A 19,956-nucleotide genomic window follows, 5' to 3' on the forward strand; every position below is an offset into this window, starting at 1 on the left:
AAAAGAGAGCTCAGAGACTGGCACTATCCATGAATTGTAAATAATAAGAACTTGATAAGAAAAAAAAATCAGAACATCTCCCTATTATATTTAATAATGAAACAACATACTGCTATGTTCTTGGATGATTGGATGTTCTTGGATGGGAAAATTAATGAGTTGAACAACAGACAGTCTAATTTCTCTTTCTGACTGTGCAGAAATTAAATGTCAAACACAACCACTTATTCTTCATTTACACTTCTCTGTAGCATACTTTTCATTATCAAGGTCCTTAAGTGAAAGTGAAGCAGGAAAGGGGACAAGAACAACCTCACTTTTAAGAAGCCAGCAACACATTTAAAATGCTAGAGTGTACTCTGTGAAACCCAAAGAGTGCTCTTTGTAATGAGAAAAGTTTCTTTGTAGGGCAAACTTCTGTTGTGCAAAGACATCTCCCATGAATATTTTGAAATAAAAATGTAGTGGCTGTGTTTTCCCAGTTAGAGTTCAAGGTGACAGTTGTGTGTCAAAGGAGTAAGTGGTATCCTACAGAATATATATCTAAATGTGAGCAATACATTTTCTCCTCTGTTGTATACATTGTTTGCTTATTTCCACATGAAGTATGTTTAAAATGCCTTGAAACTGAACAGAAGTGGAAAGCAAAAGGAAAATTAGCTCATAGAAGAGTGAATGAAGCAATTAGCAGGAGATCAAAGCAGCAGAGGCAGGCTGGTGACTTTGTAGTTCAGTTCTATCTAAGCTTTGGCTGAAGCTGTTCTGGTTCAGTTCTGGATCAAGCCCAACACAGCTTAGAAATGACGATGTACACTCAGTGGTTTGAGTCTTTGCTTGGTTAATTCCCCTGATCAAACTCAAAGGTTATTTACAAACTCATCTCTCCTGAGGCCCAGCAGACCACAGAAAACTTTTAGTGTGGATGTTGGTGTTTCTCTGTCCTGCTACATCTGCACCTTGGCAGCTTCTGGATCCTTCTAGAGCAGAGCAAGGAGTTGTGCCTGCTTCCTCACCCCGACATTAAACCAATATGGCTGTAAAACCTTTGCACCCTGCCTTGCAACTCAAAGGACAGTATGTGTCAGGGGATGCCAGTGAGGGTGCCACCTTTCAACACCGCTAGCCATCTGACCTTCTGGCCAGGAATTTGGAGGATCCCAGCACAAGTGCTATCTGCACTGCAAACGGGCCACTGTCTCCTATACCAGCCACCCAAATGTTTGTGATGGGCTCTCCAGGAAGGGATGGACTTGGAAAGTCAGGCAGTGTTCACTGATTACAACATCCAGCTGCTGGATGAGCTGTGAATGGTCTCTGCCAAGCACAGGTGGAACAGTCACATCCTGGATTATATTATCACCATTATAACTGTGAATGTCAAGAAGAGGGCTGGATGCAGATGACAAAGAGGAGAGGGAAACAGAGGTAAACCTGCTACCATTTACCAGTTCATGCTAATTTCCCCAGTTGTGGCAAGCACAGCACTGGCACACAGCCTGGCACAGCAGTGGTTGCTGTTGCTGCTGCTGCTGCTGCTGCTGCTGCTGCTGCTGCTGCTGCTGCTGCTGCTGCCAAAGGCACTGAGGTCCTACCTTTTCTTCTGCAATTGCTGCTGCTGCTCTCCCTGAGCTACTCCCAAGGATGGTGCTGGCAGTGCCAGCTCCAAGTGACCTTCAAGGGCTGCCCCAAATTCCTCACTCCTACCCACATCCTCCAGCAACACCCTGGCAGGAGGATTGGCTTGTTGTCCATGGCATTTCATTAAAAAGAGAAAGACAAGGGCAGGAAAGACCAAAATGGAAAATACCAAACCCCAGCACTGGTGACAGCTCATTAAAAATATGCAGCTACAAATGAGAATTTCAAGCTGATAGCTTGATGCTTATTTATTTGAAATTGTTGCTGAGAGCTGCTGGAAATGAGATAATTCTACTTGTTTGATGTGAATTTGCATAGTACTTCACTAAGTCTGTGATATAGGGATATCCTTTATTTTTCATCCATCAGGTGTCTCCATTTGAGCCTTCAATTGGGAAGCTGTAGTGAAGCCCTGGCTTCACTAGGGCCACTCATCCCTTGAGAAGTTACCCATGGCAAGCTCCTCCACTGGAATACAAGCATGAGTTGAAAAATGTACAAAAGTGATTTGTGCAAAGTGAGTATGAATACAGACTGAAACTTGGCTTGAGAATGAACCCAGGAAAGCAGACTGTGTGCATGGACTAGAAGGACTGTGCATGTATGCCACTAGAAATCATCAATAATGTTTATTCCTCATAATTTTGACAGACTGAAAAATCAGAACAGCCCAAGAAGGAAGATTCTACTGGCTGAGATAAAAGAGTTTACAATCTGTTTCAGCAGAGACAGCAGAAATGACATCTGAGTCTTCATGGCACCTCAGGCGTAAAGAGCCCTGCAGCAGCAGGGTTGAAGGACGATGCTGAGCAAGTGTTTTCTCCTAAGGACTCCCAGGACTGGAGAGATGAATAACTTTCCTATGAATTGATCCATGACAAGATAATTCCTTCCACGGAGGACTCTCTTCATCATTTTAGCAGTGAGCATTGACCTTTCTGCATCAAATTACTGAATGCTAATTTGCTAATCTGCAAACTGATCTGGGGCTGATGACAAGCTCCAGCCCAATGGTGAGTCCCACAGGATGGGGAGATGCCAGTCCTTCTGTCCCCTCCCTGGTCTGCCAGCTGGAAGGGTATCTCAGCAAGCTCAGGCAGAGGTCCTGGACGGTGTCTCCTTCTTACTGTGATAGGACAAGAGTATTAAAGCAGGTAAGAGGTAACTGTTGGGGTACTCATTAATTTCTGCCCTTCCAATCTATTTGCATGTAAATGCAAGGAAAGGCAAGTGGTCATTGTCAAGGGGAGTGTGCATCAGAAGGGCCTGAACAAAAGACTTAATATCACTCATTATTAGTAAGGTCCAGCCTGTCATCCATCTTGTGTGCTTGGATTGTGTTCTTCTGCAATCCCAGGAAAGGATGATGGTGTTTCTGAATGTGCAGGTCCATTGCAAGGCCCCAAATAAGAGCAAGAAGGAAAGGTGGTGGTCAAAAGTCAGTCCAGCGTTTCCTGTCTTCTTGTGAGGAGGCTGGAGATTCACAGCAGCTCCAGAGATCCCACCTTAGAGTCTGAAGATTATTTCCACTGCAGGTGGAACTTGCTTTCTCAACTCCTAGTGGAGGGTAGCAGAGAGGGTTTTGGTGGCAATGCAAGGAAAACCCTTGGAAATGCTTCATTAGTTCTATCTGAACCACATGTTTATTAAAGATATACCAAAGGAGCAGAAGAGTATTTGGGAATGCATGCGCCTTGACTTTGGTTAGGATCTGGGTTTGTAATTCTGCCAGGTGTTTCAGAGCGTAAAATATTTAGTGTTTAGAAACTGACAGCTATTTTTTTCACCAGGTTTTTAAGGAAAGGAGGTTGAGGTGCTTGGTGTGGGTACATATATTCATATACCTTTATATTGACTTTTTTGGGGGGGGGTTCTACTTTGATCTTGTCTTGGGGTGATTTTACAATGATCTCTATTCACTAATCATCTGCTCCATGCCCAGAAATGGTTGTTGTGGCTTAAGGTGGGTCCAGGGGTGGAGGTTGAGCCTTGGAGCTCTGGCGTGGGTTTTTTGGAAAGCCACTTCTGGGCATGCTGGGTGCGGTGGGGACTGGCATTACTCTATTGCTTAGCTAGCTTAGTTTTTGTTTTTAGCTTAGGCAAGAAGTTTTTTTTTCCTTTTCTCTGGCCTTGGGGGCTGTGACAGTGATCCTTTGGTGCTCTTTGTATTTTTTCCTTGAACTGTTTGGTTTGATTTTGTTTCAAGATCAGAGAATCAATGGAAGATGCATTGGGTGTGGACCAGTGGACACCTGAGAAGCCACTCCTCCTGGCCTGACCTCAGAAAACCTTACCCAGCCAAAGAAAGGAACCTAAATCCAGCAGCTTTATCTGCTGTGAAGAGGAGACAAACAACAGAGATTCACCAGGTTTCCATCTGTTTTTTCCCTGACCTGCTGCATGAACTTGTTTGCTTTCTGGAAAGAGAAAGGCCAGTGCCATTTTGTTCTTCCTGCCATGTGGCCAGCTATTACTTTTCTCTTCCCTGGCAGTTTAAGTTTTCTTTTTCTGTGGTGTGGGTGTGTGTGTATGTGTGGAGTAAAGTTTGGACAATTCACTGTCTAGCATTTACTCTTTTTTTCCCTATGCTCTGTGGACACTTTGCCAATAAACAATTGGAGTTTTTTTCACTTTCATCCACTAATACTCATTTCTTATCTGTGGGAAGGGATTGCTGAAACCCTTTTCTTTAGAGAAAACACTCATTCCAGAGAATTTTCTCCTGAACTGGTCTCTAAACCAAGACAGATCTATGTCTAGAAGTCTCAAAAAGAATCCTTTCTGACAAGTTTTGTAGAAGCCAGACTGAGAACAGAGCAACTTTCCTAAGTCTCAGCCCTTAGAACACCCACTGAGCAGCGTAACTACAGGATGCAGCCCTGGGAAAGCAGCCTTTCTTTTGAGTCCTCCTCTTGTAAAACTCACTTGTCCCTGACTGAAATTGCAGGAGATGTTACACACGGTGTGTAATAATTTCATGGGGCAGACTGAACCAGTGGGAGCTTCAAGCAAAGTTCAAGCAAACTCATTGCTGAGCCAAGGGACAGGAGAGAGAGGAGCACTCAATGCTGGTTACATCCCATGGACAAGGCTTCATCAACTCTGCTGGACCAAACCAGGTCAGGCTTTACTCTCCACAGACTGCACACAGCATTCATGTCCTGGCCTGGTGAAGGAAAGAACTTTCTGAATAGCAAACCATGGTGAATTTTTGGAGGATGGGAAAGCCTGGGGATATTTTGCTGCTTCATGCCAGCTGTACTGTGGGTGTCTTAGCTGGTCCAGCTCAAATGGGCACTCACTGTGGAAGTGGAAAAGTGTTTTCTCTGAGTGTGGAGAAGCTTATATGCCCTTGGTGGCTGAATGTCTCAGAACACAGCGCGTGGACATGTATTTACTGAACAACATGTATTTCTCCAAAAGCTTTGCTAAGCAGAAACAGGGAAAGCACAACTGTTTGAGAGGAGTAACTAGATGCTCTAGAGCTTAGGCTACATTTTGGTTCGCTTTCCTAAGAGCCCTGTGTAGCTTTTACCATTGCCTACATTCTTTTATCTATTATGCATGCATGTACATGTCTATTTTTTTCTTACACAATTTTTAGCTTATTTTTATATTTTTCTCATGTGTTTTTGTTATTCCTTGTCAGATAGTCACACATCTCCCAGAGTCCTCTATAAAGTTTTCAACAGGCTTTAATCAGTTTTCCCAATGCATTGGTGAGGGTTCCCCTGCCTGAATGTTTGGCTCCTGCAGTGTGTCAGCTCCTGTGCTCACCACAGTGACCCAGTCCTTGCCTGATTTTTAACAAATATTGCTACTTCTGTGATTTCCCAACACCCCTCTTCTTTCTCTCCCTATAATACCTCTCCATCATGGCAGAGCTGATCCCTTTCCTTCTTTTTAGTGCTCCTGTGATCTCTGGATACATACTACATGATAACCTCACACTGGTGCCAAAACTTCTGGCTTTCCTCTTTTACCCTTGAAGTTTATCTCAGCACCACAAGCTGTCTCCCTCCTTGCATCTTTACCCTGTGTTTGTCCTTTCATATCACCTCAGGAAACTTCAGGAAAAAATCCACATTCGAAATTCACTACTTTCTTTTCCATCTCCAAAACTTCAGAAGAGTTTTTAATCTCCAGCTTGCAGGTCAGAGGTCCTGTCTGGCTGTTGAAAGCCTCCTGGATTTCCAACAATGTATTCTGCTCATTGTTGCCTCTCTTGCTTATTGTTCCTTCCTCCCTCTTTCCTATATGGCCTTATATTTCTTCCTCCTTCTTCTAAGCTGCTGCACCAGTTAGACTTTCTAACCCCTTGCCCTGGCCCATTCTTGTTCTCATTCCTTCTCTTTCCTGAGAAAATTGAACATATAATAGTTTCTGGTTTGCTGTAAAACCATCCCTTGAACCTGACCTCTCTATTCAAATGTCACCTCATCTCTCAGTTGATCTGTGCACTGCTGGGGACATCACCTTTATGCCTTCTTTCTTCGTCCTCTCCTTTCACCAGCCCCATGGCATTTCTTTTTGACCTGGTTTTCAGCTGTCATTCAGTGTTTGATAGCCTTCCACCCCATCCACTGTGACCACCTCCACTAGTCAATCATCCTCTAAACTTCTGTCCTGGCTATGTTTCTCTGACCCTAGTTCTTCCTGCAGACCTCTGGAGTGTAAACATGTGGTCTTTCTGTCTCTCACTTTCCCTTTTTTGCTATCCTCCTTCTCCCAGGTCAGTTGTTCATCTGTAAGGTCTCTCTTGCCATTGATACTAATTTCTTGTCAGGTGATGATTTTACTGTCACATCTCTTTTATTATTCTTTCCCCTTTTTGAAGACAATATGTTGTCAATAGGAGTCATGCTAAAATTGAGCTGTTAGGGTCCAATATCTTCTGTGTCTTGGCAACTGGGTATTTTTGGCTTGTCAACAGCTTAGTGGCTTGAATGAAACTATGTTCATACAGCATTTTAAATGGTTTCTCCACCCTGGGTGTAGTTTCCAGTCACTGACAGCACCAAATAAAATATTTGTTATATCATAGAATCAGAGAATTGCTTGGTTGGAAGGAATCTTAGAGATGATCTCCTTTCAACCCCCTGCCATTGACAGGGGCACCTTCCAGCTGACCAGGCTGCTCAGATCTGTTCAAGACCACCCAACCTGGTCATGAACACTTCCAGGAATGGGGCATCCACAGCTTCTCTGGGCACTGTCCCAGTGCCTACCCACTCTCAGAGTGAAGCATTTTTTTCTAGTATCTAACCCTGCCTTCTGTAAGTTTGAAACCATTTTTCCATGTCTTGTCATTCCATGCCTTTGTCAAAAGTCTCTCTCCAGCCTTTGTGTAGCCTATTTAGTCACTGGTAGGCTGCAATGAGGTGTTCCTGGAGAGGAGATGTCCCTCCTCTTCCCCAGGCTGAAAACCCCAACTCTCACCCCCTGTCTTTGTAGGAGAGGTGTTCCAGCATGCTGAATTTAATGTAAATTTAAATTTAGTTTTTTTATTCTCTCACTTTTTGCCAAGCTGATGATAATTAGCTTTCTCTTGTTAAACTCAAAGGATGGAGTGAGTGCTGATACCTAACAGGAGAGCTGCTGTAGAAAAACAATGCAGATTTGTTGTGTTATGTATCTAAATATTGTTATTTGATTATGATGCTTATGTATTCCGTTTCTGCTTCATGGAGATGTTTCTTTCCTTTGCTGAGACAGCGCTGCCTGTGTCTCTGCCTTGCCAAGCCTGTCCCTCTAGGTACTGCAGCATGGTGAGATGCTGGGTCCAGGCTTTGTCCCCAGCCCCACGGTACCAGCATGGTGGCAGCCTGACCTTGGTGGCATCTCACCATGGGCAGACTGGCAAGAGAGTGACAGTGACTGCACGCATGGTTTTAACACCTTCTCTTAAACACATATGTATGTACATGTATGCAGCCAAGAAGAAAAACATATATTAAAAACACGGAGTGTAACCTTGCTGCCAATGATATCCTGGGGTGTATTGGGAAGAGTGTGACCAGAAGGTCCATGGAGAAGATCTTCCCCCTCTACTTGGCCTTAATAAAGCCACATTCTGGGCTCCTCAGGACAAGAGACAAGGAGCTACTGGAGATGTTACAGCAGAGGTTACAGAGGGATCTGGAGCATCTCTCTCATGAGGAGAGATTGTGGGAGCTGAGCTTGTTTAGTCTGGAGGAGACTCAGAGGGAATCTCATCAATACAAATATCTCTGTGCCAAGAGGAGGGTGCCAGACTCTTCTCAATGGTTCCTAGTGACAGAACAAGGAGCAATGGCCACTAACTAAAGCACAAGAAGTTCCAGCTTAACATGAAGAACTTTATTGTGAGGGTAGCAGAGCACTGGAACAGGCTGCCCAGGGTGGGCATGGAGTCTCCTTCTCTTGAGATACTCCAGATCCACCTGGATGTGTTCCTGTGTCACCTGCTCTAGGTGATCCTGCCTTGATGGAGTGGCTGAACTGGGTGATCTTCAGAGGTCCCTTCCAACCCTAACAATTCTGTGATATATGTAGAAACACATCGATACATGTAGATAGAAATGACATATAGATACTGAGATAAATAGAAATACATAGCCATCTACCCCATACATAGATATATGTGTATATAATATATATGTGCTCTCTCTGTAAAATATATCTATAACCCCGTGTATAAAAAATTCTATGTATAATGGGGAGATATTTCTATTTCTATTTCTATTTCTATTTCTATTTCTATTTCTATTTCTATTTCTATTTCTATTTCTATTTCTATTTCTATTTCTATTTCTAATTTCTATTTCTTTCTACTTCTATTTGTGTGTGTATATGTGTGTATATATGCACATATGTGCTTATATAAAACAAACTGGTTATATAACCAAGTGTACCCAGGTGAGGGTTAACCCCTTTTTAGTTTGAAGCCACACCAGGGGCAGTTCATGTTGGACTTCAGGAAGTTTCTTCGCAGAAGGGGTGATTACACAGTGGAATGAGCTGCCCATGGTGGTGATGGAGTCACTGCCCCTGGAGGTGTTTAAGGAACGACTGGACATGCCCTGGTCTAATTGACACAATGGTGTTTAGTCAAAGGTTGGACCCTATGATCTCAGAATTCTTTTCCAACCTAATTGAATCTCCGATTCTGTGATATATGTATGTATATGTATATATATGTGTGTGTGTATACATGTATATATGTATATATGTGTATGTATATATGTGTATGTATATATATATGTATATATGTGTATGTATATATATATTTATATATTATACATTATAATATTACAATTATATTTATATAATATTATACAATATATAATAATATACATTGTATATTATAATATTATATATTTATAGATATAAAAATATATAAGTTTATATATGTATATATATTTATATATGTGTGTGTGTGCGTGTGTGTGTGTATACATATATGTATATATGTAGGTATAGGAGCATACGCTCCTCCAATAAATAAATAAATATATTTCTCAATTTCTATGGAGAAATTCACATACGACCATCTACAGTATCTGTTTCTACCCCTCCTCTCCGAGCTCCTCTTCCCGGCCTTCCTCCTCCTCCTCCTCCGTGTCTGCTCCCCCGTCTCCTCCTCCTCCCTCAGCCCCGCGGCGCGGCCGGGCAGCCGAACGGCGAGGGGCGTTGTGTCCTTGCGCGGCCACCGTAGCGCCGCTGGGGCAGGCTGGCGGTCACCACAGCGACACGGCCTAGGCTGGGGGTGGCCTCGCTCGGTCCCGGCGGCGGGCGGGGCGCGGGGAGGTGGCGGGGGCCAGCTGGGCCCGGCGGGGATGAGCCATGGCCTCCGTGAAGGTGGCCGTGCGAGTGCGGCCAATGAACCGCAGGTGAGTGAGGGGCCGTCCCGGTCTTCTCCGCTCCGGAGCCGGTGTCGCTCACCAGGGGTGCGAGGAGCGCCGTGTCCCGGCTCTGCGGGCTGTGACAGCCGCGGCGGAGGCGGAGCTCTGCCGGGAATTCAGGGGCTCCCGGCGCTCGGCTGAGCCTCTCTGCCCAGCAGGAGAGACTGCGGGAGCGCTTCTCCTCCCCGGGAAGTTGGGAAGTGGTTCCCGGGTGAAGCGGAGAGGAGCGGGTCTTTGCCCGGGAAGTTCAGTCTGTCATGGTCTGAAGCATTGCTTTGGTCCTTCTGTAACGACGGAAAAGTTACTCTGATGAAGATAAAAAACTCTCTAAGAGGAGGGACCTGCCAAGGATGTATAGTCAGGCTTCTAAAATGTGAAAGAAACCTACTTTATCTGGAAACAGCAGCCTTTTCTACCTGCTTGAGAGAGAGAGATTGTTGTCTAGCTCATTTGGAGCCATTATGGTTAAAGGTTATCAGCTTGTGCTCAAAATATGTATCTCTCTCTCTCTCTCTCTCTCTCTCTCTGTCTCTCTCTGTCTCTCTCTGTCTCTCTCTGTCTCTCTCTCTATATATATATTTATAGGTGTATATATATAGATCAGACAGTCTGCAGCATTTACTGAATGGACAGGAGTTCATCATCCACTTCCTGAGATGTGTCTGGGAAATAAACACCGTTTTCTGTCATGAAATATGTGGATAATATACACGATAGAGTTAATGGTCTAATTTAAGAACCGTATGTGGAAACCCATCTGATTTTACTGCCAGTGCTCTTCCTCTTCCCTTGTTCTGAAGTGATGTAGCCAGTTCAAAAAAAAAAGTGGCTTAAAGCACAGGCAGCCCATCAGATTCCCACTGTTCCTCTCATTTGATCTTATTCGGGTGTTTAAAACACACAATTTGCCACATTCTGAAACCTGCTCAATATCTTATTGTTTTCAGTAAGGGAGTGACACATCTTATGAAGATAGAGCTGATGAAGGTAGGAAAGGGAAAATATTGCGGGTTGGTTTTGAATAAATTAGGTGGATGGAGCTGTGTGGTTGGAGGTCTGGGTTGGTGAATAATCTTGTCACACCCACTTGTTTCCCTCTGCCCTCTCCCTCAAGTCTAATTCTTAAAAAATTTAAAAATTATTCTATATATACACTCCACTTTTCTTTTAAGAATCTCTGGCAACAGTTAGCATAGGTCTTCAGGCTATTAATAAGACTTGTTATGTGCAATGTTTTGGTAGCATGGAGAAGTTTTGCAGGACTGTACCTATGAGCAGCTAAGAGACAAAAGAGACACAGAAATGGAAAGCAGGTGGCAGAAGAGAGGACTGGTGGTTGTGACAGGCAGTGGTAACACAGTAACCTGTGAGTGGATGTTTGCAAGTGTTGTGGTAAAGGCATATTAGACAAAGACTCTGGACCTGGTGTTTCTATTGCATTTGTGGGAGGATAACTTGGATGGGGCTGGATCTGAACATACCAAGAAAATGATGAAAATGGTTTGTGATACAATGGAAAGGGGCAAACCTAAGAGCAGGGCAGACAGAGGCCTGGTGTAGCCCAAGGGGCAAGCTGAGAAAATGGTCTTTGTCACAGCTGTGTGGCAACACGCAGGCTTTCTCTGAAAACTGGTGTCTGACCATGCAAACTGTGAAGGGCCTGCCAGTTTAAGTTCCTAAAACCTTGGAGTTTATGGGATGATGTTAGAAGTTTATGAAACATTACAAGGAAGCTGGATTTAGTGCCCTGGAATGTTACTTTTAAGTACTGATTTTTTCCAGAGGCACAGTTGGTGGTTGGTGTGGGACCCAGCACTGGGGTTGCTGGTGTTCCTTCTCTATCTGTCACTGCTGGACTCATGCTGTGTTTTGTAAAACTGAGATCCTAAGCCTAAGAGGATCCAGTAGCTTTTCCTGTTGCAATAGGAAAGGCATGGTGAACTGTAAGCTAGGAGCAGTAATCATATTTTTCTGAGTGGTTTCTCTGAATTGTTGGAGTTGGAAGTGGTCCCTGGAGATCACCTGGTCTAGCCCTCCTGCCAGGGCAGGTGTTCCCTTGCATGTGTCTTCTCTCAGCTGTGCTCCCTTTGTCTTTTTGGGTCTCTGGAGATTTTTACAGAGGAAGAGCCTTTCTGCCCATTCTAAGGAACTTTACAGCCAGGTGTTCATTCTTCAGCACTTAATTTCAAAATCCTTAACATGATACTGTATGGAGTTAAATTTAATTTAGTTAAGTTTGTTTTGGTTTGTTTGAAGTTTAATAATATAATGCAGCTTACTTCATGAGTCATTTTTAATTAGAGAAGACACAGTTGATGAATGGGTATAGGAAGAATCCTTCATTATGGAGCAGTTGCACAGTGTGGTGTCACAGCACTGCTAATTGTGTAATAAGTCATGAACATGGATTTTGGAATGAAACATGATGGGGAGAGGGTTGTTTAAGGATTACTTACTGTTCCATTGCTTAGCTAACAATTTTATTTTTTTTAATTCTTCTGTGGTTTATTTTTAGTCTTCATTTTCTCTGACTTGACCTGGAAAAATTTCAGTGGTGGTGTTAAAGTCCTTAACCATTCTTCTTGGAGTAACATCCCAAATTGTGTTACACAGATGTTACATTGAAATATTTTGACTCTATCTCTGCATAATGTAATAAATGTATGTCTAATGGCTTTACAGTTACTGCTTTGAAACCAGTTGTAGCATGAGCTTAGAAAGTTCAATTACTTGGTGTAACTCCATCTGTCATTTGGTTTCCCTCATTCAACACTGAATTGCCACGACAGCCTTTAAGTCTATGCTTATAGCTGTAAGTTTCTCTAAAGGCAGCAAAAAACCTGCCAGCTGGCTGAAGCCTTGGTTTTTGTCATCAGAGAGAAATTGGCAGGGAAGTGAGCTTGGGTGTTTGATGTATTTTGCTTTGTCAAGGTAATGTATTTGGACACCATCATTTCTAAGGTTCATTTTCCAGCACAGTCACTAGAAACATTCTTGAGATGGGACTGTTGAGAAGTGTCATCAGATTTGAGCCACTGTTTGCTCACATTCTGAACAGGTGACTTTGGGTGACTGGTTACTAGTTGCTGTCTTCTGCATAGTGTGATATCTGGGATTCTGATAAGCCTCACCTAATTCTGGCTATTATACATAGCATCTGCACAGTTCAAATAAATGCACCACTTAATGTTCCTCTGTTCAAAGTCTTTAAAGAAGAAAGAGAGAGTAGTATTTTCTTACTTCCATTTCATGTCTTGTTTTTAGTTTACATAAACTAAATGGCTCTCAATTTCTTACACCTGATAGCTCTGTTCTGTTTGGCTTTTAACTCATGAAGTAACAGAGGGATGCCAGCTTTTTCAGATTTTTAACCCTTTGCATCTGTTTCTTGTATTTGCATAAACTAATTATTGTATTTAACTGGCTGAACAAACTAAACATACTGTCCTTACCTGCAGAGATGGACAGGGGTCTGCACTCAGATGTTCAAAGATGCACATGGGGCTGCACTGCAGTAAATTCCTCTCTGTGCTTCCCTAGTGCTCTCAGCATTTTTAGATACTAATTTAAATGAGTTGCCTAGACTTTTTCATGGCTCTCTTCTTACTCCCAATATAATGAAATAGAAATTCTAATTTGATTTCATGTTTAAATGATCAGGGTTTTTTCTCCTGCATGCACAGACTCCTTGGATTTGCTCTCCAAACAGAAGTGACCAATGGGGATGGCAGAAGTGCCTGTCAGACACTGTAGTGCTCCATGTGGTTATGCAGCCATTCACAATTATGGCATGAAGATTAAAAGCTTTTCTATTTGATAGTGGGGAGACAGAGAAAATATGTTCTATTGCTTAGAGACAGCTTTTGTGTGACTCTGGGATTTGTTTGGGATAAGATCTGATGCTTTAATCCACAAATAAAGTCTGTGTGATTATTCATTAGGTGTAAGGTTGTCCCTCTTGGATAACTTCTTGGTTATGCCTGTAAGTCTAAGCAACTCCTCTGCATGTAGAGCTGCAGGCAGAGTACCGTGGGAAATTTATGACCAGTGTCTTATCTTTAAAAATATCTGCTTGCACAATCCAGGCTGTAGTATCAATAGCAGACTTTTCAACAGCTCAAGTTAATAGAACAATGCAAAGACAGAGATATAAAGGAAGCTGTTTTGTTTTACAAGGAACTTATGACTGGGGTGTTTTTGTAGCAGGAAAAAGAAATAAACAGGCAAACAGTGAAGAGCCAGCTGAATTCTTAATTTCCATTCTAAATGTTTACAAGTGATTTAGGTAGGAACTTACTGGGAGTATGAAATTTATAATTAAATATGCATGCTTTAGAATTGAGAATAGAAGCAAAAAACATGCATGGAAAATGTGTTATAAGATTGTCGATGCAGGGAAGAGGAAATGAATTGGTGTCTCATAAATGACAAGTTTAAAGTATGAGTTACTGTGTATTTTTCATTTTCAAGTTACTGCATACATTTTTAATTTTCATGAGCTTATAAAGAGTGAGTGTTTTGACAAAATGTGCATAACATCATTGTATCACAGGTGGAATGAGGAAGAATGGAGTGATTAGAAGGAAGGACACTCATAGCTGAGTATCATATCTGTCTCTGAAGTACATGGGGAAATTTTTACTGCATCTGTTTCCTAACACTGATTGCTGGTTGTTGCTCTTAAGAGGTGTCCAGAGTGATCTCAGATACATAAGTCAGAGCTTAAATATGGCCAAATGTTGCAATACTGTCACTTTCTGAGCTACTGTACCGATGAGGATAAGCCATTTATCTGCAAGCTATTTCCTGTGGTAACTGTTGGAACTTTCAGTTTAAAAGTGGTGCTTGTAATTTGATTTATAATCATGTACAATTTCTCTACTATAAAAAGAAGTTGAAAGATCCTTAAGCATATGGTGAGGCTCTGGTGTGCCTGGGGTGAATGTATATCTGTCTTGCATCCATCTTTATATGTGGTTGAGTTTGAATCCAGGAAAAATTTACTTTGATGCTGAGTTGGCAAGATGAACTAAGTGTTCTGAATGTGGCTTTTTTACCTTGCTATATGTTGTGTTCAGAGCTTTGAACATATTTAATAACCTCTGGCAGATTTTTCCTTTTTTTCAAAGTAAATACATTTCTCTACCTGTAAGCAAGCTATACATATTTGTACATATAAGTCCCTTCATCAGTGTGCTGCTTCTGTTGTTAGGACTGGATCAATGCATAGTGGTGTAGACTGATCCAAGTTCCTGGATCATGTAAACTTGATATTAAGAGCACTTGAAATAAAGAAAAAGTGTTCTTAGTTTTGTATGATACATCAAGAAATGCTTTTACTTTCTATCTCTCACCTCTTCAAAAGGAATGAACGAAGATTTCTATTCTACAGTATGGCCATGAATCTTCTCAGGATAGGTTCTCTACTGCAGGGAGGAGCAGAGGAGTGAACATCAGCCTGACAACATCCATGTCATCTCTCCTTAATAATTACTACCTAGTACTTGTTCAGTTGTGGATTACAAAGTAGGGAATCTGATCTGTGGTTTACCTATAGATGAAATGACATGATTTTTGTGTGGCCATGTGTTTAAGATGTAAAACTTGAGACAGACCATTAAAAAAATTAGGAAGGGCTGGAGAACCTGCTGTTGAAGCAACTGAAGTAGAAGCAGCAACTTGCTCACAGCAGAGCATTGACTTGAAGGACTAGAAAATAAAATTAAAAAGCCTAGCGGTCTTACAGAAAAGTCTTGGTTGTCATATATAAGAGCTGTCAGAAATCTTACAATCAATCCATTTTAAGGCCCTTTTTTTTGGTGTAAGACTAGTAAATAGTGGTAGATTAATAGTTCGGGTATGTTTATGTAGGAATGGAAGAAACAGTTGGGAAGTGAGGAAAAAACCACCCAAGTTATTTTACTCAGGAGTTTAAGGAGAACAGTGCAAGTGTAAAGCAGAACAGTTGCTCTTCTGAAGAACATAAATTGAGGGTGGTCTAACCATGTGTTTGGTAGTGGGTGGTAAAACACAGTACTGGACAGCTGGGTTAAGGAGCAGGGTCTGAGGAGAGTGTCCTTTGCTAAAATAAGAAGTTCAAATCAAATAAAGAAGCCATCAACAAGGATGAGAGTTGGCTGGGAATTTGGATGCCACAGGTCAGGATATTCTAGAGAAACTTGTTGGACTCTCCTTAGGCTTTTCCACAATAGCAAATGCCAGCAGTGCTCAAGGGAGCTGGAATTTAGGGGTCAGGGAAACTTAGGGAGCTGAAACAGAGGCTTAGCACTAGAGAATGTCAGCACTCTCTGGTGTTTGTTTCTCTACAGTTTCTCACCTGTGCTAAAGTGCATAGTCTTTGAATGTTAATGACTTGTTTTCCTCTTTTTTCTGTGTCCTTTCTCTTGGTGGTTATTTTTTTAAGTTTTTCTGCTTAGAAGCAATGGATTTGAACTTAAGGAGTGTGCTGCACTTTCAGTGTAATCCTTGTTTGCAAATGCATTTCAGAGCCAAACACTGAAGCTGTGGTTGGTGCTTCCCCCAGCAAGCCCCTGTGTTAATATCTCATAAAATCCTGTTTCTTGAACCTTATTATCTGAATTACATTGGAAAAGATCAACAAAAATGATGTGAATCCTTGATTCAAAGAATATCAAGCTATATGCGTGCTCTATGTGTTAGGACTACCAGAACAGGTTAGGAGATGCAAATCTAGACATGTTTTCAGGGCTTAAATGCTGAAAAGATAAATTAAATTCTTAGTTATGGCTCCTTCTTAATATCTCCAAAGTAGTGGAATGAAGCTAATAATGGATCAGCTTAAATAGTATCTAAGGAATTACTGCTGGTGAGATAGTGCAGGTTGTGTAAGAATCTCCTGAGGGGAATGAAAGCTCAGGCAGCTGGATAGAGCTAATACCTTTTAAGAAAGTAATTAGAGGAAATCTTACTTCAATGGAAAGGTGAGACTAGACCTAGGTTGACTGTTAAGTAGCTCCTGTGCTTGCCATTCTATCTCAGACCTCCTCTTCAGTGGATTTTGCACAGCTTTATACACAGAAGTGAGAATAAATGGGGTACGCAGTCTTTAAAATTGGATCTTGCTCTTTTCATGTATCTAAGATGGATCAGGAGGGAGAGTCCCCAGGGGCAGAGCTTTATCCTTGTGTTGGTGAGCAGCAGACCTGGAGTGGACTTGTCTGCTGCAGAAGAAGCTCCAGTGAGTTTCAGCCAAGTACTGGATTCCCACTAACTGAAGAGTTAATAGCTGGGAGTGATTGTTAATTTTCCATAAACCATCAGAAGTCAGGATGGCCCACTTACAGCCTCTGCTTACATGTGCTTTTTTTCCTGTCCTCGTTAGTGCATTAATGCAAATACTTGGAAAGTTTTTCAAGCGTGTGGATTTGTCACAATCATTACCTTGTTTTGTCTGTCTCCCTCTATAGCATTGAAGAACAAAGACTTTCCAGTGCCAGCAGGGCTGGAGCACAGTGGCAGCATGGATGAACACATGTGGGGCAGCCTATTTAGACTGGCCTCATTTACAGCTTGCAATCCCCAAAACTTACTAGTCTTAAGCATTTTGAACTTAAAAGTCTAGTTTTAGAATAGTGTTTTCCAAGTCCTTTATTTTAGTATTATCAAACATGTTGCCAGGTTACCTGTGCATGTTGCATCACTGAAATGATGAACAAAAAAATTCTTTTAACTTCTGCTTTTTATTGACAATTCCCTGAGACCAGAAGAAAAAAAGGTGAATAAGTCTCTCTGAATTGTAGCTTTCCTGATAAATTGAAGTGAAAGATGAGTCTGTTTGTTTTTCAGGCTTTGTTTATTTGAAATTAAGACTAGTTATTAAATAAATGGGATTAGAACTCAGCTCTTCTAACCTAATTGAGCCCTTGGACTTGAAGACTCTTAGAAGTCTGAGTGTCTGAAAGGCAGGTATTGTTGGTGAGAACAGCTGATTGAAGAGCAAAGTACTCTGTTTTGCAGAGACTATGAGTACAAAGCCAGGGTTATTTACTGAGTGAGGGTTTTTCAGAGTTATTTAACAGAAAGAGTGCATAGATGGCACTCAGCGTCTTTATTGCTGATGGGCTGAAGTTCTTATTGTTGAAGAGTCAGACACTTCAAATATTAGTTTTATGAAGACTCTTCTCCAAAGAGTTTGTATTGTAAATACAAAGCAATAGTGAGATGCAGAAACTTGGAGTACACCCATAATTCTTCTGTATACTTACACATTGGAAAGATATTTGTGCTCAGATAACTGAACTCATTTGTTGTTCAGTCCAGATGTTTCTGTGTGTCTCAGAAAAGGAAAAAAATGACAGAAGAAAAGCCTTATGGATTACTTGAGGAGCTAAAAGAGCCATGAAGTCAGGCACAATGTTTTCCCCCTGAGTTTCTAATTTGAGGACTTCCTGCCCCGAAAGACGAGGACACTGCAGGGAAACTGAAGTTCTGAATCATGTTTTGCTGTACACAAGAGGTTAAGACAGCACTATCTTTGACTTGGGGTAGTAGGGATAAAAGAACAAATTGGAAGAAACAAGATATTAAAAACAAATACACAAAGTATCATATACACTGAAATCCAGGAGTCCTAGATAACCTTCGTAGTGGTATAATAGTTACAAGAGAATTCCCGAATGTCATTCATATCAAACAGGTTTTTTTGAGATTATATTTTATGTTGCTTTTGCCAAAGATGGGCTTCTGCTACCTTTTCTTGAAGGCTGCTATCAGAAATGTGTAAGAGGAGGATTCACATGTGGCTTTCTTAAAACTTCCTACTGTGCAGGAGTAGTTCCCGCTGTTAAGACCATTACTGAACCTGGTCAGTGTGCAGGCAAAGCAGGAAAGTTACTGTTGAGGTAGTCTTCTAATTGAAGATTAAACCTTTTCCAGGTTATTGGGAGATTATTGATCATGGTGTGTGTGGATACAATAACGTTAAGTTAGCTATTGTGTATGATTTAAAAATTTGCTTATGTGGCCACTTACCAGTTGTGATCTGAATTCTTGGGGGGTGGAGCTACCTAAAATATTAAAAAAAAAATTAAAATCCAGGTCAGGTACATGATTTAATATAGTGATCAATCTGTGTTACTGTGAGTGTGCATGGTTTTCCCAAGAACACTGGATATCATTTGACAGAAGACAACACAAGGACACCTGTAAGTTCATATTTTAGGAGCCTTACTGCAGTATATTAAATTGCTGGCTTTCAGTGCTGCTGTTAAAATTTATACTTATGGCTAAAATCGTTTAATCTAGGCTGTCCTTCATACAAGAACCAATATGTGTGTACTAGAATAGACTTAGAGATCATTTCTGTTTCATGACATATACAAGATTTCCCTTGTGTCTGCATTCTCTGTCACTGGATTTATTGTTCTGGTTTCAGCTGCACAGTGGAGAAAGTCCTGAGACTAGCACTCTTTTAATTCTTTTCAAAGTTAACCTTTTTTTTTTTTTTTTTAAGCCAGTAGAAGGGAATGGGGGTACCATCATAAATCTGTCCCAGCAAATTATGAAGATTCTGTTGATCAGGAATGTGCCCATTCAAAACTTGCTTTAGGATAAAATTCTCTTTTAAAGTACCAAATAGGTACAGAGTTTCTGTTTCTTACTGAGACAAATGCAATCTGATCATTAGAAAGCTGTTTATTTTAATTTCAGTCCCCAGGAGATTATTCTTCTGTTTTCTTGTCTGTCTGAAAGTGAGGTGAAGCTCAAGAAGCTGGCACAGCTCATCTGTCAGCCAGCCTGGGCTCATTTAGGGCTTTTGAATCTGTTTGGCAATGTCAGCTGGGTTTGACAGCATAGTAGAGGTCTTGAAGATAATGAAGATGTGCTGTCAAAGAAACTGGGCAGCTGTCAAGGAGCCTCCAGAGCTCTCCTGAGCAAGGGGGAAGCTGCCACCCTTATCAGCTGTCACTGGCTGACTGAGGACTCCTTTCAAATTGAGTCTGAAGGACTTGTGACTGCGGTTGTGCTGCTTGATGCACAATGTATAGGTGTTATCTTTAACATGTTCGTGTAAAGATGGCTTCAACCATTTAATTATGGCCTTGTAGCCATATCAGTCAACACCATGGCATCACTTGGAGATCAGCATCCAGAGAGATTCATTCAGCTTTTTTCTCTCATGGTCTCAGGGTGCTTAGGATATGCTGTGCTACTGCTCTGCTGTGGAGACAGCTGTGGTTTTCATGCAGTGTAATCATGTAGTACCAGTAACCCAAACCACAGTGGATTTCCAGAATGGTGTGACTAGGTCAGATTGCTTGATTTGTTCTGGTTTTAGGTCTCAGCCAGCGTGACATTCAAAGTACTTGTTATTGATGTTTATGGGGAAAAAACCCACAAAAAATGATGAAGATATTTTATTTACAGACTACCAGTTTTTAACTGTGCCTAGATA

The 19,956-nt window shown here is 41.6% G+C and overlaps 1 protein-coding gene across 4 annotated transcripts in view; it reads left to right on the plus strand.

The window, feature by feature from the left end:
* Positions 1 to 9,379: 9,379 nt before the first annotated feature.
* Positions 9,380 to 19,956, plus strand: part of KIF16B (kinesin family member 16B) — a 137,662-nt gene continuing 127,085 nt past the window's right edge. For all 4 annotated transcript variants that reach the window (XM_058836038.1, XM_058836040.1, XM_058836039.1 and 1 more), the window contains exon 1: positions 9,380 to 9,509. In XM_058836038.1, the coding sequence (XP_058692021.1) occupies positions 9,463 to 9,509 (47 nt within the window). In that variant the 5' untranslated portion in view covers positions 9,380 to 9,462. The remainder of the gene's footprint in view (positions 9,510 to 19,956) is intronic.

The sequence above is a fragment of the Poecile atricapillus genome, chromosome 3, assembly GCF_030490865.1.
Source record: "Poecile atricapillus isolate bPoeAtr1 chromosome 3, bPoeAtr1.hap1, whole genome shotgun sequence".
Classification (NCBI taxonomy): domain Eukaryota; kingdom Metazoa; phylum Chordata; class Aves; order Passeriformes; family Paridae; genus Poecile; species Poecile atricapillus.